General features: G+C 41.3%; 4 protein-coding genes across 4 annotated transcripts; 3 read left to right on the plus strand and 1 right to left on the minus strand.

The window, feature by feature from the left end:
- The first annotated feature begins 2442 nt into the window (after nucleotides 1-2442).
- stard3 (StAR related lipid transfer domain containing 3) lies at nucleotides 2443-8290 on the plus strand. Its single transcript, XM_070922932.1, has 15 exons — nucleotides 2443-2464; nucleotides 2842-3080; nucleotides 3188-3265; nucleotides 3596-3673; nucleotides 3796-3849; nucleotides 4223-4340; nucleotides 4430-4531; nucleotides 4726-4781; nucleotides 4868-4960; nucleotides 5437-5499; nucleotides 6826-6921; nucleotides 7018-7097; nucleotides 7242-7346; nucleotides 7487-7580; nucleotides 8143-8290. Exons 1-15 carry the CDS (start codon nucleotides 2446-2448, stop codon nucleotides 8263-8265), a joined length of 1398 nt encoding a protein of 465 aa, XP_070779033.1. The 5' UTR covers nucleotides 2443-2445; the 3' UTR covers nucleotides 8266-8290.
- A 3114-nt stretch (nucleotides 8291-11404) lies between these two features.
- mreg (melanoregulin) lies at nucleotides 11405-13237 on the plus strand. Its single transcript, XM_070922943.1, has 5 exons — nucleotides 11405-11499; nucleotides 11736-11898; nucleotides 12206-12296; nucleotides 12379-12542; nucleotides 13022-13237. The coding sequence occupies exons 1-5, from the start codon at nucleotides 11405-11407 to the stop codon at nucleotides 13235-13237; spliced, it is 729 nt and encodes a 242-aa protein (XP_070779044.1).
- A 3019-nt stretch (nucleotides 13238-16256) lies between these two features.
- Nucleotides 16257-18233, plus strand: tcap (titin-cap (telethonin)). Its single transcript, XM_070922948.1, has 2 exons — nucleotides 16257-16549; nucleotides 16840-18233. The coding sequence occupies exons 1-2, from the start codon at nucleotides 16398-16400 to the stop codon at nucleotides 17228-17230; spliced, it is 543 nt and encodes a 180-aa protein (XP_070779049.1). The 5' UTR covers nucleotides 16257-16397; the 3' UTR covers nucleotides 17231-18233.
- A 1843-nt stretch (nucleotides 18234-20076) lies between these two features.
- LOC139300024 (proline-rich protein 29-like) lies at nucleotides 20077-24460 on the minus strand. The gene is made up of 6 exons (XM_070922991.1): nucleotides 24392-24460; nucleotides 23966-24098; nucleotides 22106-22221; nucleotides 21503-21675; nucleotides 20369-20439; nucleotides 20077-20123 (listed from the first exon to the last, which is right to left on the minus strand). The coding sequence occupies exons 1-6, from the start codon at nucleotides 24458-24460 to the stop codon at nucleotides 20077-20079; spliced, it is 609 nt and encodes a 202-aa protein (XP_070779092.1).
- Nucleotides 24461-25564: the final 1104 nt, after the last annotated feature.

The raw sequence follows: 25564 nt of genomic DNA on the forward strand, positions 1-25564 counted from the left end.
TTGCACCTGCTAAAGTAAAAGGTTTTGAACAGATGTTTATTTGTTCATTTGTAGTTGCTTTTAAGCTTTTCCTGCATTGAGTGGTTTTGTTTTTTTGTTAACCATATTGTTAATATAATCTAAAACTTGATTATCAAGAACTACAAACAAAACACATGACTTAGTGCTATTTCTCAGATGGTATCTAAACCTTTATTAAGTTAATATATATCCTTTATGAGTAAAGCACGTAAAAACGACTCTTTTAGAACTTATTGTGAAAACGTATTTTAACACTTTGTTGGTGAAGTGTAAAGAAATATTACATTTTGGAGGACTTATATATATTTTATAGTCCATAGGTGAAGCTTAAAGCTTTTTTAATGCCATATTCTGTTTTCTAACGGAACCGGAAGTACAAATCAGTGTACTCTCTTGGACACAGTTAGCGGTCGTCCAGTTATTTTGGCCTGTTAATTTGAGCCGTTGATACATCTTGCTATGGCACCTCTGTTTTAAAATGGCCTTAGTGTTTCGAGCGTAATATTTATATTCCCGTAAAATGGTGTATATGTACACTTCTATTTGAAAGCTTTTACGTTTACGTTGAGTAACTACATTTCGTTAGCGTCAAGCTAGACATAATAGCATAGTGCCACTTCCGGTTATATATTTAAAAATAAAACTTTTAAAAGACGTGATGTAGTTATGCTCTGTGTCCACAAGAGGGCAGTGTTTACTCGTGATCAGAAACGCTTTAATTACAACCTTCAGCTCTATTAAATGTAGCAGACATAGTAATACTCCTACAGCTACTATTACAACAACAACTACTACGACTACTACTACTAATAATAATAATACTACTCATAATAATTTTCTGGAAATAGAGGGCAGATTTAGAAGGAATTCAGTACTGTTTCATGTGTTGTTCTGCTAGTTTCCCCTCAGGCTGTGACATGCTCTGACATTGTTCGCCGATTCTTAGTAAAGTAAATGGTTTTCGTCTGAGATTGTGTTAAACATTGAATATACACTCACAACTCCGTGAACGTCAAGTCAGACATAATAGCTTAGTAAGACATCCGGTAAATACTTTCAAACTAAAAGGTTCTAATTAGGAACGTGTGGATACGCACAGTGATGGAGGTCGCGTGATTTTCGGCGTGTTGGAGCGAGGCAGTGATACATCTTGCCGCGATACTTAGTCTTTGAAAGATCAGCCCGGAAGACTTGGCAGGCGATGATGATGCGGTAAACCAAGTGAGTTTTATGCTTTAAAGTTTGTTTTTTATGAAATAATTAATTGTGGAATTGCGTTACCGCCATTGTATTGTCTCATAGCATAACTTCCTGTCGCTGTTCACTTGAGACACAATGTCAGTGTATTATTTTTCTTCTGTAACAATTAGCAAACGAGAGTTACTTGCTTACAACCGAAGGTAAGTTAGCTGGTGTGAGCTAGCCGCGGTAGCTAACATCGGTGGCTAGTTAGCTAGCTAATCATGGTTTGATCAGTGCCTGTTTACGAGAGTTAACTATAAACGTGTACCAGCGATCCTAGTGATAACTTGTCTGTCACGTTTTTGAACGCTGGTGCACAGGGGTTAGTTAGCCTGCTAGCTTGCCTGACAGATACTGAAGCAACATGCCGTTAGATAGTTGTTTGTTTTTTAGCAGAAGTGAGTCATGGAGTCTGAAGTCACTAAAACTACATGTAATCTGAACTTTTAAGATTTAAAGATGTCCTATCCAAACGCTGATTAATGTAGGTTTTCTAGGTTAGTAGATAAACCAGAGATGACCCATGGTACATGTTAACATTAAGTTCATTGTCTACGATTAGATCAAGACTCAAGGGAAAGTCACTCAGCAGTGGCTGATCGTGATTCACTGGTTTAACAATGGTCCAATGGTCAGACCTGATGGTAAACAAATAATTATTCTGCCAAAAATCTGATGTGAAAGTGCGAGCAGCCTTCAATGAATACTCCAGCACTAAACTATACTCACAGTTAAATATACCTTTCAAAATGACATTGAACGCCTTACTGAGTCTGGAGATCTGAGCCTGCAAAAAGTTTGTCCACACAGAAGATACACAGGATTCTGTGAAGTCCAGATTGCAGCCTTAGTCTCAGTGCCATGGAGCTGTGTTTCTTATGGCACTTTTTATGTTCAGTAGGTAGATGACTGTTAGACTGTTCTTTATGTAGAGAGGCAATAAGCTAACAATGTTACCTGTAATACCCCGTCATAAGCTGTGTATCATAACCGCCGCTATCTAAATGAATTGTACATTTGTACAAGCATCAAAATATAATAAATGAATCTTGTATTTTTAGCTTGTAAACCTGATGAAATGACCGGTCATGAGATTGCATGCAGAGCAGCGAGAGTAGTGAAGGATATTTATCCTCTCCTGTTAAATTTATATTTTTATTTTTTGCAAATGCACACACACACATGTTGCAGACTGGTATACGCAAGTCTATCAAAATTAAATCATGCTGCGTAACTCCTCTGTAGTGCAACATGGTTTATTCATGAAATGTTTTTGGCTCCCTTGCCAACATTAGGATGAAGTGTGCTAAAGAAGAGTTGTGAAGCATGTTTTCATCCAGATTCACTGCTTTATCTGACCCTCAACGATGCCTTCTTATGTAATCACTTGATTGTTTAAATTATCACTGTATAATATCATAGCTCTAATATATGAGCTTTAAGCCTACCAGTTAGCTCCGTGCAGTATGTTTTGATATTCAGAATCTAAATGTCATTAGCAGTCCTTAATGAAAACCATGATACATATTTTATTGTTCAGACCAACACAGTCCGTCAACTTTATCTCCCTTGTTGCAGGGGGAGTTTCCTGTCTCACCGCAGGAATGCCGGGTGGAGAGTATGGGGAGCTCGGGGCCAGCCTCCCTGCCATTGCCTCCCTGAACGCTTCCTACTCAACGTCACTGTCCCTCCCTTCTCCTTACCTGCTGGTTCCACCCGCAGAGCGCAAGGCCATCTCTGACGTCCGCCGCACCTTCTGTCTCTTCGTGACATTTGACCTGCTCTTCATCTCCCTCCTGTGGATAATTGAGCTGAATGTGAGCGTTGGGTTGTGTTCAACATGGTTTGTGTTCTGTTCACTGTCTTTTGCCGCAGCAGTGATGAGTGAGACTCAGGTTGACTCTGGTGCTCTGTTTTCCTGCAGATCGACAGCACAATCTGGCACAGCTTAGAAAATGAGGTCGTCCATTATAACTACAGGTCTTCCTTCTTTGACATCTTTGTAAGTGGGTCAATCCAAGTCTCAGTACATTTCACTTGATTTCAATGTAGAATCGAGGCATTGTATTAGTGTGTAATCCTGATGGTGTTTGGAAAGCTCTGACCTCTCAATGGTCACTCATTAATGAGCAGATACTCATGTCAGTCCTGCTCTTGTAATTGAATTCTAGTGTTTCAAAGAGAACAGGCTTATATTGTTATATCACCTGATTTATAGTATCTGAATGAGCCGTCAAGGTTGGTCACATGGCTGCATTTATTGACACAAGCGGAGAAAATGTTAGCCTAAGTCAACACGTTTTTCTTTTCTGTTCCTTCCTCCTTGTCTCAGCTCCTTGCCGTGTTTCGTTTCCTGTGTCTACAAGTGGGTTACGCTGTTTTTAGGTTGAAGCACTGGTGGGTTATTGCAGTAAGTGAACCCAGCTGCAGTAAAACACACACACTGATTTCAACAATAGTAATAATACAATGTTTTATTAGCAGGTCTGGACATGAATTATAACACAAATCTAAATCCTGCTTCCTCCACAGGTTACCACTTTAGTGACCAGCGTCTTCCTGGTTGTTAAGGTCATTATATCTAATGTGAGTTTCCTCCTCCTGCCACCTCTACACTTTCACAGTGTGTGTGTGAGTGTGTGTGTTGCAAGCATATCGGTTGAAACCACTGAAACCTTTTCACTTCTGCATTAATGCCAGTAATGTGCTGTCTGAGCGGACGATGAGCTGATAAGAGTTTTTATGATTTTACTGTTTTATGCAGCGCAGAGGATCAAAGACATGTTCTCCTCTGCGTTTAGTATCAAGTGCTTTATATCAGACTTTCTTACATTCAACAATGGGGACGTAAACCACCACAAAATACAACTGCCACTTCTGTTATGGAAATTGTAATGTTACTTGTAGTACTTTTAATACCCCGCAGCTTCAGGATGACATGGTTTCTGTCTCTACACAGCTGCTGTCCCAGAATGCCTTTGGCTACGTGATACCTATTACTTCGTTTGTGGTGGCCTGGCTGGAGACCTGGTTCCTTGACTTCAAGGTGCTCACTCAGGAGGCCGATGATGAGAGAGGTGAGAGAAAGATTCCTGACAAGTTTGAACACGACTCTACAAAAATCAGTTTCTCCTTTTTATAACAATTTTTCTCCTTTTGACCTCAGCCTACCTCGCAGCCGTGAACGCAGCCTGCGAGCGAGCCCCCATGATCTACCCCCGGGCTGTTTCAGACGGACAGTTCTACTCTCCACCTGAATCCGTCGCAGGTGATGTCTGCTGGTCTCCATAGATCTAGTACAGTGTGTGTGTGTGTGTGTGTGTGTGTGTGTGTGTGTGTGTGTGTGTGTGTGTGTGTGTGTGTGTGTGTGTGTCTGTCTTAGTGGGACATTTTCTTTCCACCATGTTTGTTCGTTTACCATTTGAGCCACAAATTGAGTTTTGGCTCTGAACTTGTGTGTAGGCTCTGAAGAGGATCTGGATGAGGAGGGCCTTGGACGCAGAGCTGTCACTGCACAGGTACCTGCCTCAGTCTGAGGAGTCTTCATACTCACTGCTCCTCACCTGATCATGACTGTGATTTTCTCTTTCTTTCCTCTTCTCAGGAGAAGGAGTATGTCAGACAGGGTCGTGAGGCCATGTCTGTGGTGGAACAGATCCTAGCGCAGGAGGACAACTGGAAATTTGAAAAAAACAATGTGAGTGTACACCTCACGCTGTCATTCTCTCAAGTGCTTTGTTTTTAATTAATCCAGCTGTCTGCACAGCAACACCTAACAGCTCACGTTTCAACAGTCCTTTATGGGTGTAAATGTGACCTGAAACATCTTTTTAGGTTTTAAGTGTATTTTTTTTCTGCTTATGCGCATTACTGCAGTGAGTATTTGGTTGCGAGTGCTGCTAAAAAGCATTTGAGGGACCGACGAAGGACTGAAGCTGCGCTGCTAACGTGCTGCTTTTGCTATGAGGCCAGTGTAGACAAAGTGTTAGACTCTCTAATGGTTTAAGCAACCAAAATCCCAAACTACAAGCTACCAGCCATATGGAAGGGTAGGATTTGCTATGTCGTTAATTAAATGTTTTGTACGCAGTTCTTTGCTAATAAATGAACACTGAAATGAAAGAGAAAGCATCATAATACTACAGTATTACATAATACAGTATTGTGTTTCAGGACATGGGAGACTCTGTCTACACACTGGAGATTCCCTTCCATGGAAAGACTTTCATTCTCAAGGTACAGCAGCTCTTTGTGTATTCATTGTGAAACTGTGTCTCATCACATGTCCTCCGGTAGTGATCTAAATGGATCATATTTAGACCCATAACACTATATTTGTTCATCATGTTTAGACACTTCATATAGTAATTGATTTTTGAGCCATTTTACATGAATATCAATGTTAACACAGAAGCTGTTTAATGCCATATTTAATGTTCATGAGGGATTTTGCCCTGCACCACATCACTGTAGCTGTAACAGTAAAGAGCAATCCCTTTTAACTCCCCGCCAAGACTGAATTAAGTACACTTTGTAGCCGATGGGCATGTGTGTATTTGAACAACCTCTAAACGGCATCGTGATGAAATAATTGTGACTAATGGGGTGTTAAATTAGATCGCATATTAAAGAGGCTTCCTGGTGCTGTTCCACTAACTTCAGACCCACTGGAGTCAGAGGAAGCCTGCTCTTCAAAATATATCAAAACCTCCTCAGGGTATGAAGCCCCAAAGTGTTCAGTAGTACATAAACAAATAGGACACTTTAAGACAATTACACTGTTCTTTCATTGCACCTTTCATGACGGTGGAATTGACGCCTTCCCTGCACCCTTAAGTCACATGTCCTCTTTTAGCAAGCTCAACAACTGCTACCACATTTGTTTAGCCAGTTAGTTAGCTTCTGTCAGCTAGAGCAGCAACAAAACAATCACAAAGTAAATAAAAATCAACCAACAAGCTTCTGCTGCAAATAAACACAGCAAAAACGTATCAACAAAGCTTTATGACTAATTAGTTAGCTGCTACCTCGCTGCCAGCTAACTAGCGAGGCAGGTTTGGGGGCCTTAGTTATTACTTCAACATCAAAGCGGCAACAGCTAGCTGGTTAATTCAGAGGATCAGCAGTGTGTTTATTTTCACAGTCATTAAAACAAGAAGGATGCACTGAAGATGCCTTGTTAAGATGCAGAAGAAAATACAACATTGGGTTTTCCATCGTAAACACTCATGACTGCTGGTTTTGAAACAGCCGTCACAGGCTACAATTGTTTAAAAAAATAAATAAATAAACAACAAATTTGGTTAGATTTATCATTATTTATCAGTTCTGAGAGAAATGGTGAAAATAGGCTGGAGGGCTTACAACCCAATCCTGTGTGTGTGTATATGTATATATATATTTATTATTATTATTATTATTGTTATTGTTGTTGTTATTTTTGTCAAATGTCCCATATTTTTCCACACTATTTTCTGTCTCGTGCATGTTGTATTGGATTTCAATGCTGAAACACAGCTGTTGACTTACTTGCTTTTGATGTGTGTTGTGGTTTTTGTTCAGGCCTTCATGCAGTGTCCTGCTGAGCTCGTGTATCAGGAGGTGATTCTGCAACCAGAGAAGATGGTCCAGTGGAACCGAACCGTTTCCGCCTGCCAGGTGACAACTTTGATGTATTTTACTCATCTTTCTTTTTGGATATTATTCGTTGTTTAGTTGTGTTGTGCCTAACAGTGCTTCGTGCCCTCTCCACAGGTCCTTCAGAGGGTTGACGACAACACTCTAGTGTCATATGATGTCTCCTCTGGAGCAGCAGGGGGAGTTGTGTCTGCGAGGTACATCAGCATACAGCCGCTTCAATATGTGGCTTTTTCTTATCTGTCATCTTTCCTTCCCATTTTCTTTTTATCTTATTCTCATGCGGACTGCAGGTCTGAAATAAAGTAAATTGACTGACTGATTGATTTTTCTTCCTTCAGGGACTTTGTTAATGTCCGGCGGGTGGAGCGCAAACGAGACTGCTACCTGTCTGCTGGCATGGCAACCGACCACGACGCCAAACCTCCAAGCGGTCGCTATGTCAGGTCAGACCATGCCTCTTGCTGGGCTCCTTGTCACTGATCCAGTACATTAGAACATCGTATCGATTGATAAAAGTGCAGTTGTGTTAGTTTAATTGTTTTAACTTCTCTGTCTTCCCTTCTACCTTTATTGCTGGCCTCAGGGGGGAGAACGGTCCAGGAGGATTTGTGGTCCTCAAATCCAGCAGTAACCCGTCCGTCTGCACCTTCATCTGGGTCCTCAACACAGACTTGAAGGTGAGAAGATACACATTGCAGTTATTTTTCCATTTTCTGTTATTTGAGGTGAGATGGGAGAGTCTTTGCCTTGAAGATTAGTAGAATTTGCATTTATAAAAGGGGTTGTTGCAGCAACAAATGGTGACAGGATGCAGAAAAACAGAATGAGATTCGAGCAAATAGAGGGTTTTAAACATGACTCAGTCTGTAATTATACTATAATCCATTAACAGATGTTTATAAATATCAAGTATGAACACTTGAATTACGGAACATACTGACACAAAGAAAAAATTGAAATATGTAAACAAGACTGAGGGTCTTGACTCTGTGAGGCTGTACTGAGTCATAGCAGCGTTTTTAGCTAACTGCTAACGTCAGAAAGCATGACTGACTGTAAATAATATCTTAGCAATCCATCAGTATTGTTGTTGAGGTATTTCAATCCGGATCAGTGTGGTGGACCGACAGACTGTCATTTAGAGCCATGCTGCTAACGTGGCTGAAAATGATGTGAAAATAAACAAAAAATGCATAAATGGAAATACACAATTAACACACAGTTTTTGTGTCTCCTCAGGGCCGATTGCCCCGCTACCTCATCCACCAGAGTCTGGCCGCCACCATGTTTGAATTCATGACCCATTTACGCCAACGCATCGCTGAGCTGCGGCCCTCTCTCCGCTCCCACCACCACACTTAAAACAGGAGAGACGCCTGCAGCCGGTTTAGAGGTGTCACTTCGGTTTTCTTGCAGTGAACCCCAAAAATGGACATAGCAGAACCTTTGTGATGCATCTATGCTGAAGGGATGTGCTACTGTAAGACTGCACTTCCAAGCATAGGAGATGTGAGACATGTGGCCACGCATTCACCACATTTCAGTCACAGGAGAAGAGGAGTAATCCGGTTATCAAAGACGATGTTCCTCCTCATCCTTAAACTTCAGTGATGTTTTTTAAGTGTGATCACATGCATATTTTTTTATGTGGACCTGTAATTGTTGTGCTGTGTCCCTCACCGAGCAATGAGAACTGTTTCCTGAACCTGTCGAGTCATCTCGTGGCATGGTGGACATTACTGAAACAAGATGATTCTCACTGTGTGGACATCTGTCTCGCTTGTTACAAAAGAACTGGTGCAGTGGCATGAAGCAGCTGTCTCTCTGAGCCTTATCTTACCGCACACATCGTTAGCCTTTGACTTGCTGCTTTTTGTTTTTGATTTTTTTTTTGTTCAGATTTTTGTGTATGTTTTCTCTGCACCATCGTAAATATGTTTCTCTGGTGCACCTGCCCTAAAACAAATCCACGCTTCACAGCCATATTTTAAACAAACACTTATTTTGAATGGGTTAAAGCTATTTCCACGCAGTTTCTTCTCCTTTACTTACACTGTGATCGATCGGGAAAGAAGTCACCCGCAGTGTAATCGCCACTACAGGGAAATGCCACTGATCTACACAGTGGAAGCCTCTCGGTTTGACATCATCATCTGTCCCAGGATGCATAAATCTATTAGCTAACATTTAATCAACTATTACTTATGGTTTTTAATACTGCTGTAGTTTCGCAATTTGGGATCTGCCAGGAGGTCAAACCAAGAGTCAGATCAGGAGTCTGTTAGTCTGTGTTGCGAATGCATGATCAAGCTCAGTTAAGTCAAATGAAGATAGATGATAATGTTCATAAATTAGGATGCTGTATACTTACTAAAGCTATCTTTTGTGCCATTAACCTCAAGTGGCCTTGTGGTAAAATAGCTCAACTCATTATTTGTCATCAAACTTTATTACTGTACTGATATGATAGAACTGCCCCCCCCTCAGGCTCTGACATGTGGCACTGACTGATGTTTTCCTATTATTTTTTACATCGTGGAGCATTATCTTTTTAATCATTTAGAAACGTCGCATCGAGCTTGTTAAGTTTTAGTTTTGTTTCAAAGTCTGCACCTCAGTGTTGTGATGTACCTCAGAAACTGCGGAAAAGGCTGCAGTCTGGCTGTTGGTTCAAATTACTGTGGAGTTGAACCAAAGAGAGTCAATTGAAATATAAGGCAAGAAACAACTTTGTTGAATTGTTCACACTTTGAAGGAGCATTTTTATGGGTGTAACTGTTCACATCACAACATGGCCGCACTGCCTTGAGGCATTTTGCTTTGTAAGCCCGGGTATTTGTGGATGCTGCAATCACAGTCTGAAATGATTCCTTCATATGAAGTCAGAAAGTGGTTATCAAGATTTCACTGGATAATTAGTCAGGATTGATTTTAGCTACACACTGTACAGAGGGAGAGTCAAATGAACGTAATTAGTGATATCAATAATTTGGTGCCTTTATCACAGCAACATTACATGCCAGCCTTTTCTTTGCATTTATTTTATGCTGTTAAATCAACACTTAATTCCTTCAGCAACAGTATACTGAACGCATATCAAGCCTGCATAGAGTACTTCAGTTTCTGGTTTCTTTAATAATAGTTTTTGAATGTATGTATCATTCATCAAACATGTTCATTTAACGCTATCACAGGAATACTGACCAACAGGTTTTGAGTCTTAACCAGTGTCTTATGTCTAATAAAATATATGAACTCATTCCAGCTTCAAAACCTCATTTGATTTACAGACAACACCAGTTGTTATTATGTTGTCATACTTAACAAGGTATTACGGTAGTTTCTCGGCACATATTTCCCAGCATTGGGTAGTGGGGGTGTTTATGTCATGAGCAGTAATACCATGTGACTTGAGCCCATGTCACATGTATGTCATTACTACTGATGTAAAAAGGCCACAATTGAACTGTAGAATTAGCCTCAACATTATGGTCATTATTATCCAGTAGCCTCATGATGTTCACAATGCTTTGTCAGAGTTTTGTTTTTTCTCTGACAGACTTTTAAGTACTTCTATAAATAATCCATGGACATGAAGCCATCTGGATTCTTCAGAAAGTCAAAGCAATCCAAACAAAGATTCTTGTGTAACCACATTTTTCTATTTTTCTTGGTTAAGTAATCCCACTAACCACATACAATGAAATTAATTTATCCTTAAATCATTTCAGCCGTGGTAGATTGGATACAGAGTGTGTAATTAGACCTACTGTTGAAGAGGAGATGTGTTGTCCTCGGGGCAAAACACAATGCTAAGGACAAGAGATGGAGCAGCTCACATGATTATGCTGTGACTATCTTCTGAGGCTATGAATGTGTGTGAATATGTGTGTTTTGAACCGATGAGAGAGCGAGTGTCTCACTGCTCTCATTATCTTACATGTAAGGCTGATGAGAAGAACCAGTCCTTGGGCTGCCATCTGCCCGAGCTTCTCTACGCAGACAGGCTCTGGCCAATGATCTGGAGGACAAACCTCTACTGGATGTGGAGCCGTGGCGGAGTCCTGAAAAATGGGAAGCTGGCTATTAGGTAGAGTTTGAGGATCATTGACCTGTTGTTCTTTCTGATCATTTTTACCAGACGCTTTTCCTCTGAGAGCAAAACCAGATTGATAAGATTCATTCTAGTGGACCACATAAATGTTCTGACAGCTGCCTTTTCTTACTTTACCATATCTTTTTTTTTTTTTTTTTTTAATAGGCTGTGAATAAGGTCCATTTTCTGAGGAATCTCTTCGGAGCATCTACAGGGACAGCAGCATTTTGGAGTTAAAGCAAACCAGCTGAGTTCATACATATCAGACCAGACTCACCTCTGAAATCCACATCACAAGCTTGAAGGACAAAGGAAGTTGTTGTGCCGTTCAGAGAACTGAAACTCAGCTTCCATCTGGATTACCTGCCACTGTGAACACCTACTCACTGACTCTGTTCTAAATCGATGGGTTCAGCCTTTAAGAGGTTCTGCATGCAGGTCTGCTGCTGCTGCTGTGTCGGTGACGCAGACGATGACGACGAAAAGCAGCCTTTAGTACCGTAAGAAAACATTAGCCAGGAAACAGAAAGGTTCATCACTGCATACCACTTGAATACATGAGTACTGTTATCGTTATCATCCACATATCAGTTACAGTTATCATCTAGACAAGAATATAATCCACCGAAAATGTCTTTTATAGTGTCACATCTGATATTTTATATATATATATACAATCACTATGCATGTGTAATAACTGCTTCTGGGTGCTTGTGTGTGTTGGCCGACCACACAGTCAGGATCCGCTGGAGTATTTTAACCGTGAAGTTCAGAAGCGTCGAGATGAGGAGACCAACCTGTGGAGTGAGCCAGGAGACCCGAGCCACTCGGAGAGAGATGACGACCGGGTCCTTTACGGCCTGCTCCAGGCCAGGAACAAGACCCGCATGGGGTCCACGGTAAGTGAGGGAGGACTTCATTCAGTCATGTTAACCTGAAGTAGAAAAAAGAAACCAATTACAACTTGCACAGTAGTGGAATAGAGTTCTAGGTGACGCTAACTGGAAATTGATTTACATAAGGTGCAAAACTGTCAAATAAGAGCAAAGAATATTAATGATAAGCCATCTTAAACTTTATAAAATCATTATGATCGGTTATTCAAACCAGCTATGAGTCAGCAGGACGACAGAGAGTAGACCAGTGAAATGACCCCAGGCTGAAAGACAATATATGTTTTTTAATCTTTGTCCTTTTCTTGTTTAGGGCTACCGCCGTCTGAGTGTTGACATTGAGGCCATGAGAGATACCCGTCGAGAAGTCAGAGACAAATGGCAGACAATCCTGGAGAACTTAGGTAACGTTGGACAGATGAGCTGTGGGATAGATTTTCACTTCTACATCCAGAGTAACCAGAAATGGTTTGCCTTCTTTTCTAGGTTTCATGGCGGAGGCAGAGTCTCTGCTGACGGTGTCTGCTGGAGGCTCACATGACCGCATGCGTAATGCCCCAGCAGCACGTGAAATGCTCCATACGCTCCACTCTGAGACTTCCATCTTTAGCAGCAGAGAACCACCACCGGAAAGATATCTATTCATCCTGGTGAGAGCAGGGGTTTGTCAGAGGAAATCACAGTGATAATGAATTTTGAACTCATACTAATGCCTCAAGTGAGAGCGTCCTTGCTATGTTATACTGGGCAGGCTGTTCTTTGAAGGAAGCAGTCCTTCACACAAGACAAGACTGTACCCCTTTACATTATGGCTAACACTAAGTTTAGGGTGGGTGTGTTGGACAGAGGGTCAGCGTTCATTACATCATGACAAGACAGATAACTTCTAATTTAGATACGGTTATTGTTGATGTGCCTGAATTTTTGTTGATTCTAATTATCTTTCTGCAGTTACAGTTATAATTTTTCATTAGTCAAAAGAAAAATGAATCAAGATTCTTCCAGTGGTTCATATCACAGCCACTGGAGGACATATGTTGACACCATATTCCCATATTAAATAATAATAAATAATCACATTTGATTTCCCTGCTTTAACCACTTCTTCTCCTTCTTTACCTCTTCATAGGATCGTCTCCTGTACCTTGATATAGGTGAAGACTTTTTGGCAAAGGCAAGGCGCTTCTATCCTCCAATGGATGATTCTGACGAAGAGATCCCAGGCCTTGCCATAAACCTGCCACTGCTGCTGGCCAGGGTAGAGGCCATGAACGGACGAGCGAATGATGACGACGAAGAGGACGAGAGTGAAAGAGATGATGGAAACTTGAGTGACAGATCCTAAGATCTGCTGGCTGCAATAATAATAGACACAAGGCAGGGGGCAGTAGTCATCAGCCCTGGAGACCTGGGTGACAGGATTGCATAGCTATTACCTTTAAGTGTCTGTTGCCTCATACAGTGTTACTGCTACTTCTTGGAAATTTTAGTTCTGTTTTCTCTGTCTTCCATAGAGTTTTATCAAGTTCTTACCCTGTTCATTGTTCAGCTGTTGTGAACCTTCAGGGTAGCGATGTTCCTTTGAGAAGAGCCTCTTTATATCTTGTCCTATGATTATCAGCACTTTTGTTCAATCACATGATCGGTAACCACTCTGAATAAATAGCCCAGTAATCTGATGTCAGATTTTTCATAAGTTTCATAAGAATGTGTGTTTGTATACTTGAAACTTTTAACTCATTAAAGTCTTTGGCTTCAAACATTTTGGAAAATAGCAGATGGAAATACAATGTAGTTGGTACTGTATGTTGAACTTTTACAGTGGTTGTGTATGTGACTGAGGTGACTTTCAGGTGATGCATCAGGGTGTTTTTTCCCTCCAGCAATTTACTGAAAATTTGAAAGATTTCCAAACTCTCGTGGCAGTTTGTGTATGTGTTCTGTTGTCCAGTTCATGATGAAATAAAACTCCAGCCTAAAGCCTGTTATGCGTACAGTGTCACATGTTGGTATGATGCCTTCCTCGGAGCTGCCTCAAATGAAGTAATGTGAGTTTCTGGTTACGCAAAAATTACACAGATGACAAAGAATGAAAGAGGAATTTGCACGACTATCTGCAATCTGAAACTCAAATGGAATATTCTGCGTGGAAGTCAAGTGATTATTGAGCAGTGATTCCACGGAAACCGTGGCACAAGATCAACATTCCTTTAAACTAGAGTATAAGAGTCTTCATCAGTCTGTTCCTGTGCCCTCATGTGGCCTATGTGTACCCATGGCTGGCTTACACTGTGATCTGCAGACATACCACAAATCCTGGCCTGGCGGTTTGGCGTCTGAGCGTCCCGCTGGGACCGGACTGGGTTGCAAGATGGATGGTGATAATGGTGTTTTGGTGGTCAGCTGCTTTTTGTTGTTGTTGTTAAGTAAGAGAGAGCACAGCGCAGCGCCAGCCTGCTGGCACACACACACACACAAATAGCACTTGAACACTTGTGGTGCTGGTATGAAGCACTAGAGTTAAGTTGAAGATTGTGTGCAGGAATCAATATAAAGTTAACTTTCCCTAAAATTCTTCTTACCGCTAAGCTACCACAGGTTGATCAATGTAGGAGGCTCCTCTCTGTCCTCCCAAATTCATTCTTCGGTAACAAAAATAATCCAACTCACTTAAACTTCATAACATTTTGCCTCATGTACCACCTCCCAACAAGCCCAGACTTTATCCTGCAATTGCCCTTCTCCTCCCTCTCTCCCTCCCACTCCCCATCTCTTTCTCTGTGACAGCTCATTTAAATGTCACTTCCTAGCAGCTGCGGCGGTTTTGTTATGCAACACAGAGTTCTTCCTGGCCGGGGCGTGGCCTGGTGCGGGTGGAGGACAAGGACGAAGGGGGTGATCACTGTGACAGGGCTCACCTCATCACTGTTCACCTTTACAGAACCTCCACACCCTTGGCTTCAATAGCATAGCATGACTCATTCATAAACGGGAAAGAGGAAGTCATTTGATGTCCTCTTGCGTTTTTAGCAGGTGACTACCCAAATTACAATAAAACAGTAAAAGCCTCGCTCTGTCTGCTCTAGTTTACAATCAGACTGCTCAGGGTTGAGTCGATTCTAAAAAGACAACACTGTCAACACTAAAGAACCTGAGGACACTGAGTGACTTACTAGGTTTCTGATATGGCATTTCATGGTCGTCATGGTGTCATAATATGACTGAACGCGTAACCCCAGGGATGCCTACGGTGCTCTCTCTGACACTGAGCAATAATTTATATATGCAATGCCACCCTGCTGAGAAGCTACAGAGAGGAAATTGAAATATTGCCGTCCTTGACAAGCTAGAAGGAAAATTGAACTGTTGCATTAGATATACGGGACATGAACAGTCAGTGGAAAGGAATGGCAGTCATTTAGACTTAAACGTGAATATATGTAGTGATTCATCAGAATCATTATAAACTTTATGATCTGCGTGAGATATCTGATATTTGTTAGCTGATGATATCAGTACCTGATGTGGATGAATGAGTCAGAGACAGGGACTGGTAGTAACATCACACCAGCAGACAACTGTCAGAGGTGTGTGTGTGTGTGTGTGTGTGCGCGTGTGTGTGTCTTTCACAGTCTGTAACCTGAGTTGATTATGGCTTGCGTGGTGCTCTGTCACCGAGGTAATGAATCACGGGGGATGGAGCTCTCACTGCTACTGTGAGGCAGTGCACTGTAAAGGCATCTAATGAGGGGGTTTGATGTTATCACAAGGCACAGCTGTTGTATAAACTCCTTCTGAACTGTATTAAAATTTAAAATTCAGCAGGATACTCCATAAAGTTCTCTAGCTTTTCACCTTTTATCTCCAAGTGATAGATGTTTTATTTCTGATCCATACATATTTAACTCACTTGCCTGAAACGTCCTTCGTGTATCAAAAACAGCTGCATCCTTGTTATCTTTTCACATTAGTGCGGCTTCTGCTGCTACTTTGTGTACATCAACACAAAAACCTTATTAAGATTCCTCTCTGTAGACTAAACTCGGCCTACATGTTTATATAATCTCCATACAGTGTCTCCATGATACTTTCCCCTCTAAGACACTGTGATCCCAGCTGAAGTGGAAAGTGTTGGGCTGAGTGATTACAGAGGCATACAATTTGAGAATCAGGGGATTTTCAGCCCAATTACCCTCAACCCCTTCTCAGAGCGGCTTCCAGCTCTTGGGAAATGAGACACGGAGCACTTGGTGTCGTATGTCAGTGCACACTGATTGTAGAGTGACAACATGGATCAGAAATAGCAACAGAACATCTATAAAAGTCGTGAACAGACCCGAGCCCAGACACAGCCAGCACAAAGAGGAAGCCAGGAGATACAGCCAGCTGAAGCATCCCTGTTTCCCTGAACAAACAAGCTTCATCACAGACAAATCACCAGACCTTAAGACTCAACAAGACCCATTTGAGACGATAAATCTGTGACACATCTTCACACAGCAGAGATGATGCCAATCTGTACTGTCCTGGAGAAGCGTAACGGTGTGGTGGTGGGAGCTGAGCTTACCTGCAGCGTACGGGAGGACAATAAGGCTCAGAGGGAGAGCTACTGCGCTGACTGGCATAGTGTCAGTCTCAAGACTCAACCTCAGGACAGGTGAGAGCTCATCGACCGACCAGATAACGTTCTGCAGGTCCCCTTTACGTGGTATCTGTCGCCAGTGAATAAGAGGAAACAGGTTTCTGTTTCTACTAATAACATCTTGGCTGTGATTTAAAATCTTCCTTAGCGTCATCAGACATGGATTAAGATCTACTTGCTCATTTATTTGTCCATTCTCGGTAGAACTGTTCTCATATTGGAAGGCAGTTATTACAGTAATTACGGTAAATCACAGTGAGCGCTCCCACAGTTTCTAACTTCAACTTTTTTTCTGATGCCTGCAGGCAGACAATGAACGTAAATGACAGCTCTCGCAGGGAGACTCTGTCCCGGCAGTGGCAGGCCCGTTCGCTGATGCAGACCTGCCCCTCTGGTGTCTTCAGAGTGGGAACCATGGAAAGAGGGGTGAGGGAGCACCAGCTGCTGCCAAAGAGAAAAACCCTCCCCTTGCCCATCTTCACCCCTGCAGAGCTGGGTGTCAGGCTTGGACGTGGAGCCCCACATACAGAGGAGGACCTGCAGCCCTTCCCCACCCCAGACGGAGCCTGTCCCAGCAAGAGGACTGTGGACGAGATCACGAGAGACCTCCCCCCTGTCAAGCCAACCCTCATGGAGTTCGCCAAAGATCCCAAAGTCCTGGGTCGCTCCATGTCCCAAGAGGCCCAGAGAGGGTAAAAGAAAGAGGGGATGTCAGGGAGAGACGAGAAGGATGACAGTTGGGAAAGGATAGTCATTGAGTCAGGAAAGAGCATAACAAGGTGTAAATAGATTTAGCTCTAGTGACATTCATCAAAAACCCTAAATACTGCAGATCTCTATCTGTGTTTCTTGGCGAGCACAGCCCCAGGTAAATGTCACACTTTGTCATCGTTGGCATTTGGTGGTGAGTGGTATTAGAAATTGTTATGTGAAAGCCTTGGTATTGTGAAGGAGAGGCAGGGTGTGTGTTCTGAGCTGTGCCATGGGCTGATATGCCGGTGCTGGCCAGCTGGCCTCGCCATATCTGCTGATCTCTCAGCGGAATTACTGCGACCCAACTATTGCATGCAGTGATGCACATTAACCATGCTGCGTGCACATTTCTTTTGCCTTTATTTTGTATTGAAAACTGCAAATATCCTCGTAAGGTAAATGAAAGTGTTTTTGAGGATATCAGATTCATGGATGTTACTTGTAATAGGTGGTGAAGGCATGCAGTGACGCAGAAAGTGACAGATGGAAAATGCAAAAGGAAGAGACCGATTTTAAACTATAAAGAGGGATGGAAAGAAAGAGGGAGCGTCAGAGGGGAAGGGGAGGGGTGAGGGGTCAGGGAACATGCCTTGGAGTTGGTCAACTTCCAGGCCTCCACAAGCCCTTGACAGTCTCTGATCTCTGTGAAGAGTACAGAATGCTCTGGTGTGATCACACACTGCAGCTGCACGTGTGTCTGTGTGTGTGTGTGTGCCAGCTGACACTTCTAATCAAGAGGATTTAGGAAAACTAATAACCTGTTCTTTACTGTGTATTAACTGATCTGCCTTGTTGGTTGAGTGGCAGCTCATATATATATATCTGATAGAAGAACAGATACTGTATTAGCTGAGAATACACAGTGGTGTAAATGGTGTGCAATGATGTTGAAATATTTTTCCTTGATATTTATTATTTTTATTAATAAAAGCTGAGCTGCTCTTCACTCCTCTGTCACTGTGTTTTCTTTCGGATGCAACATGATCTGATTACATTTAATGGTGGATGGAAAAAGCTTTGTGGCACAGAAAGGGTTTAGTGAATCAAATGACGCCAACAGAGAAAAATGAAGCTAGAATATAAACCTAAATAAGTAATCAAAGCTTAATGTAACCTGGTTTACAAGGATTGTGACCAGGCAGCAACAGCTGAGCTAAGATGCAAGGACAGTGTTATAAGTCTAATAACACTATCTCACAGCTTTAGGCAGGTTCATCACTGTATAACACTGTGTAATAGATTGGATTAGACTTTATTGATCCCTGGGGATATTGGGTTGTGGACAGGAGAAAATTGGATACAACAAAGAGAAAATGGGATAAATATCACCACAGCAGCTGCAGCAGCAGTAAAATATACTGATGAATAAAAAACAATGAAAACATTGAAAGGCACAGATCAATATGGAAAATAATGCATTTTAGGAGGCAAAATGATAAAGACCATCTGCCAGACAGGCTGAAATAAATAGCTGGGTATATGTCAACCATAATTTGGGTTCATACATACTGTGACAGTGTCCCCTACCCTCTGAACAATCCCCTCATCACCACTTTATGTCCCTCATTTATCTTTCACCTCCGAGCGCACTGTTCCCCTGTTACTGTGCAGAGCTTCAATGGAAACGCTGCACCACCTCCTCTCTGAATCTACAATTTACTCAATCTAATGTATCAATTATTAGTTCTGCCATAAACTGCCCTTCTCTAATCTCATTAGTCTCATTCCTCTTCTGAATATATTTGTCTCTTTAACCCCTTCTGACCTACTGTCCCTCTCTCTCTCTCGTCACTCTTGCTTGTGTCTCTATGATAAGCAGCGTGTGGTGGTTTGATATTAATAGCTGGGTAAACATTGGAATTACCCTGGAGACAGTGGAGAGACAGCCGTATTGGCACGTTCTTCCCATTTGAGCTCTTAATCCTTGTGTTTTATCAGAGATTTGGGTGTGCTGCCTTCACTCCCTATCTTTAAAATTACCCTCCCACACTGCTGCTGAAATCCTGTGCTCCCTGCCCTGCACTGTCACAGTACAATCCAGTTTTAAAACTCCAAATGAGACTCCAAACCCTGAAACTATTTTCAGTGGATGCCAGTGAATGTGGGAATTGAGATGGTGTGTGTTGTCACTGACAAATCTAGTAAACTGACATTGAATTCTTTCCTATGCCTCAGCTGTCTCAGCTACACTGTGCTCACTGTATTATCCGATTTGGCAAACTCAACCTAAGTTAACGCCAACTTTAAAAATTGGGTCTCACTGTACATTAACTCAACACTTTTTCCTTTACCTGAGTTTGAGGGGTTGAACAGTGTGCCGCTTCTTATCCTTCTGAGTACTCATCACAGTGTATTTGAAGACGAGGTCACACAGCGTTACACAGCAATAGATCTTATGTGGTGTCGCACTCTTGCCATGTTGCCCAGAGTGGTATGTATGGGGCCTACATCAGCACTATAGCACGCAGAGTCACTGTGGATGCTTGTCAATACACAGTGTGCAGCTTGTGGTCTATTTGTTGATTTGTCACCCTACGAAACATCTGTTGCTGCTCCCTACTGGATAATTTGGGTAATGCAGGTTGTCGGGTAATGCAAAGTAAAGATATAAAAATGCCATAAACACACAACAAACACACAATATCATATTTATTTGCCTGTTTCAAATATTGTAAATTAAAATAAAAGACATTTAATTGTAATATGCAAGAAAATATCACACATAAGAATGAAATCATGATCTTTGAGTGAAGATGAATAAAATTGTGGTTTGGTGAGTGAATTAATAATCACTCTCCCTTCCTCTCTGCTCCTGCCTCGGCAGCGCTGTTGTTCTCTATGAAAAAAGCAAAATATAAAACATCACACAAATCTAAAGCATCTGATGAACTCATCTCTTCAGCTATTCACAATCAACAGCACCACAATCACTAGCAGAATCCCCAATCAGTACCCTTCTCATCATAATTACAGTGAAGCTTGATGCTGTCACCTCTCTTGGCACCCCCCTTCGAAGGCCCCTATGACATCACATTGTGTTAATCAGCTGTTGGCTGGGTGTTGCTATGTGGTTGGTTTTACCTGCTGCAGGAGTGACATTGGCTCCCACAGTCACAGTGTCGCTGGGTGGGCAAGGAGGAGGGACAGCATGCCTGATCACACAAGACACAAAAATACTAATCAGTGTGTTACGTCTCCTGGATGCTTTTATCTACCGGCTATGAATGAGCAATGATAAAAAGTGATTGAAATGAGTGATGAAATAGAGATGATTTTGAGTCTTTTTCTGGAGGGAAACAACTTAAGCAGAGAGAGAATGGAAAGTATTTCTCTGCATTCAGATCTCTTACATTTGTGTGCGAGAAAGGAGCTTAGTTGCAGTGATTTTCAAGGTTGTACAATTCCCTCCAGCTACTTTTTCTACTTTTTCTAATAGTATTGACTGTTGGTGAGAACAGGTTCTTCAAGCACAGCCCAGTAGACGTGCATCTTCCTTCTCATCCTAAAATGTCTCATAAAAATAGGTCCTGGTGAGCCGTACTGACAATTCATGTGTTACTATGAGTTACATGAGTTGTAACCTCAACTTAAGGTATTGCAAGGCTAATATCACACTCTTTCACACTTTCCAAACACCTATTTCATCTATTCTGCAGGAATCGCTAATCACTGTCAAGATATAATTTGATCAAGGTGATAAATTAGTAAAAGCTGAAACAATCACCCTGGAAGCTCATCTGATGTGAAATGTATATAGAAATGTCCTCAAAATAGATTTCTAGCAAGTTTTGCTTAATCTTTGCACTCTATTAAGATAATAAAATCAGCTAAAAACTATTCACTTAAAGGAAGGTCCTGCCCAACAACCATTATCTTCATACCATGAGTAAGTTTGAGCTATTTTAGGAATGATTTTCATGGAAGAATACACTGGTTGAATGTGCCTCGCACAGTGGAGCCTCTGTACAGAAAACGTCCCTTCTCTTTTAATTGAAACCTCATAGATTTGCTCTGTCTGTCTAAATTACATTCTGGTGCCTGCTATAAAAACGTCTCAGCCTGCCAGCAGAGGAACGTAGATCTGATTAGTTTTCGGTTTGTTTCAGAATGATGAATGTGCATTAGACTTTTTACTTTGTCTGACAGTTACTTCTCTGCATCGCCAGTAATGAATTTTAAAATGCAATGTAATGGACAAGCAGGAGCTCTGATCACCTGTCTCTGTGTGGTGGTGGGGAAGAGGTGGGTTTGTTGGGGTCTTGGTAGACCAGTGTGGCCTCACGCGGGAGACATGCAGGGGAGGACAGGTACGGGGCAGGCTGGTAATAGTGGTGGTATATCTCTGGGTCAGCCTCATTCTCTTGAATTATAACCAGACCTCTGGGAGCCTGACAAAGTGAAAAAGAAAAACAGCTCTGCTTTATTTCTGAGTGCAAGACTAAGACCATTACAAAGTTTTCACTGTTAAAGTTTTAGTTCAATAACTGTCTAACTATGTCCACATAGTTTTTATTATAACACCCAACAGCACCCACAAAGCACTACTGATATCTTGAAACAAAGATAAGTTGAGTTTGAGTGAGCTGGGAGGAAACTTTGGGATGCTATAATGAAATCAGAGCTTGTTTGTTCATGTGGAGTGGAAGACTAAATATAATTCAATCAACTTTTTCTTACATTTTATTATATCAAGATAAGGGTGATACATGTTACGACCAAATTCATTTTCTGTTTCATTTTTTATTTCGAATCAGAATCCATTTGAATCAAATTCGACTCTATTTACTGAACTGACCCTGATCCTTGTCTGGTACCCACCGCAGGGCCCGACGGAGGGCTGGAGTATCCGAACGAGCTGAGAGCTGACATGGTCATGTTGTTCATGATGACCTGGTGCATCTGGGCATTCTGGATCATCATCAGCTCTACAAGGTCTGCATATTGAGAATATTACACACACACACACACACACACACACACACACACAGCACTATCAGCACTATCTGAGGGTCTTCTGATTGTCTTATCTATTTCATCAGCCTGCTATTCTACCCTCTTCCCTCTGGGTGACCAGGTGATTAACCCGCATTGTGTCAAACCGAGGTGGTGAATCTGAGGTGCCAAGCTCAATCTTCTCACCTCGTTGTCACTCAATATTTGTTCGGCAGTGACTCACCTCGCTAAATTATTTAACTCCTTTCCAGCGATATAAATACGCTTTCTGACCAAGATTTAGGAAAGTCTATTCAAGTTACTATAATTCCAAGTCATTAAAAACTGCTATAGTTTTAGGGGATATTTGTCACCCTGATGAATTATTAAACACTTTCCAGGCAATATGAAGAATATCTCTGAGCACCAGTTGTTTGTGCTCAGTGATACAACACTCAGTAACTTCACAAACTGTGCAATATTTCTCCATCTTGAAGGGGTTAAGTCAATATCATAAATAATATAGCAATAATGTCAGCTAATGCAAGTCTGAGGACTATTCATGCAAAGAACACGTGACTCATTGAAACATGTGATGGCTGGTTGGGCTGAGTTAGCCTGGCCCTCCACATTTCTTACATATAACATCCAGCTATGTATCCTCTGTTTTGCCAGTACTGTCACCTTCCATCTATCCACATTTTTTTAAAAACTGAAAATCATTTAAAGTCAAATTCGATGTTCTGTCTTTTTTGCTGGCTTCTCAAAATGTAACTGATTGTGCTGTTGATATTCAGAACAAGTTCAGAATGACTGCTCCATATTAATAAACCCAAAACTTTTTACTCAACAAATGAAAGCAAATGAGACGAACAAATTCACACAGTTGGCAGTCAATTAATGTTAAAGGTAGAATGGACCGATTATCTCAGCCATCAAGTGCAGTTACAGAGAAGTAACAGAGAAGAGTGCACTCCAATAATTGAGACCCTGCAGATTTATAGTTTATAAAAATTTGGTGTTAGGTAAGGACATTTTCAGTGCACACATACTAAAACTGAAAAACATCCTACAGTCACAAGAGTGAACCATCAAAGGAAAACTTACCAGGATGAACCTGTGAAGAATTTTACTTTAACCATTTACCTTTTGCACTCATTGAAATGAGGTATATGCAATCTGGCAACAAATCATCAAATTATTTTCAAGAATTTGCACCAAAATGCAAAGTTGCAGCTTACAATATGTGCCGAATGACATGTTTGGCTTTCAGTCAGAGCACAGGATTGTTTTATTACCTGACTAAACTAAAAGTGACACAGTAGCTGGGCTTAGGCAGCCATTATAACTGAATTTCAAACAAACAAAATTCATATGCACAGTAACAATTGTTTTGTTGTTTTTGGAACACATTATATTTAGAATAACTGGGCACTGGTCACAAAAAGAGGCTGTTATCTCTGAAGTAAATGCAACTGACTTTCAAAACTTTATTTTCAATAATTTAATGATAGAGGTTGTAAACAGGGCAAAACCTGCTGCAGCTCTTGCACATTAATTTAACACACACTTTCACACACAAACTTATGCACACACATTTTATGAAATTGTCCAAGCTCAAGAGTAGTACCATAAATAATATATCTGAGTGCTTGCTAGGAAGCTGGTAGTGTGACAGACAGGCAAGAACAGTCGTGAGTGTGAAATCCTGAGATTTAGTTTGTGTGTGGTGACAGTCTGCCATACCCTCCTTGACGTGACCACCAGGCCTAATGGAAGGAGCGGAGCGAGGAGGCATCATGGTCGCTGGGAGCTGTTGCAGGATAGCGGTGGGCTGCTGAGGAGCCTGGGGAGATGGGACTGTAATGAGGCTCTCTGCCTGGAGGCACAGTGGCTGAGAATAAACTGCAGTATCTATCTATACAGGAGGTGAAGCTCCACTCCACAGGAAGGGGAAAGAGGATTATCTTCCCTTATGCAAACAATATTAAAAACATCACTTCTTGTAATACTAGAAATGATTGTATTATTATTATTAGACTCAGGATCAGTGATGGGGTTTGTTCTTTGAGCTACACAGAGAGCAGTTGGTTAGTTGTTGCTAGGATAAAGAGCTTTAGCTGACAGCCTAATAACCACAGAAGAGAACGAGTTAAAATGATGCAGACTTACAGGAAATATCTGAAAAGCATGTGGATCATACGGCTCAAAGTGTGGATAAATATCTTCTGTCCGCGCCATATGTGAGAGCTTCAGCTGATATTATTTACAAGATACTCAGTATGTAATTCTAACCTGTTTGCTGAGATGCAAAGGCACACAGTAGCAGGTTGCCAAGGTGCCAAAACACAAGCAACAGTCTGCAGACGCATATGCGCGCACACTCACCCACACAACACATACACACACCAAACCACACACACTCCCTCCGTCTGTGATCACTACATTGACCTACAGTAGGCAGTACAAGTTCTTTGTGTAATGAAGCTCACTTTGGAGGCCAAAAGCAGAGCAGCTGGTAACTCATAGAAAGAACTAAAGCTATAATGCATTGCCTATAAAAGCATCCACCCACTGTCGACTCTTTTTATGTTTTACTGTTGGATGTAATGAGTTTTTTTATGATCTCTTGAATGTCAAAGTAAAAAATACCTACAATTTAATTTAAATTGAAACCTGGGTAAAAATTCTGGATATTAATAATCTGAAATGAAGTAAGATTTTGTTTTACTCAAGTGTATGAGTCGACAACCAATTAATAAGTATTACTAATCAAATCTACCAAACTGATTTCATGTAACAAGCAAGAAAACTGGAAATGCATAATCTAATCTAAGGCAGAATGAATGTACATACTCATACAAAAATAATCCCTCTCAATCATCATATAAGACCCACTGGAAGTGTGTGGTGGAGTCAATCAGAGGTCAGTCAAACTGCGGCTTTGTAACACTTCAGCTATTTGGACATTTAAACACTAAAAAAACCTAGTTAGATTAATTAGTTTATTTCTGTTGCACCACTGCCCACAATTGTTTCTACTCACTGGTGTCGTTTTCGTTGTTATAGTAAAGTGTGGGACAATAGAGTCCATCAACACAAACACACACTCAAAAGGTGAGTGATTTTAATCTGCATGCTGGCTTTTGTAAGTATAATATTTTATTTTTCAAGCACTAAAATGTAGTGTGCAACTGGGACACCGAAACATGTTTCCATTGCATTTCATTCAGTGATGAAGTATGTATGAAACATTTTAATGTGAACACAGACAGAGAGGGTGTTGCTTACATTATGGCATGTGGCTCAGTTACATGATAAAATATTTATAAGCTGCCTGATGGC

The sequence above is a fragment of the Enoplosus armatus genome, chromosome 17 (genome assembly GCF_043641665.1).
Source record: "Enoplosus armatus isolate fEnoArm2 chromosome 17, fEnoArm2.hap1, whole genome shotgun sequence".
Classification (NCBI taxonomy): Eukaryota; Metazoa; Chordata; class Actinopteri; order Centrarchiformes; family Enoplosidae; genus Enoplosus; species Enoplosus armatus.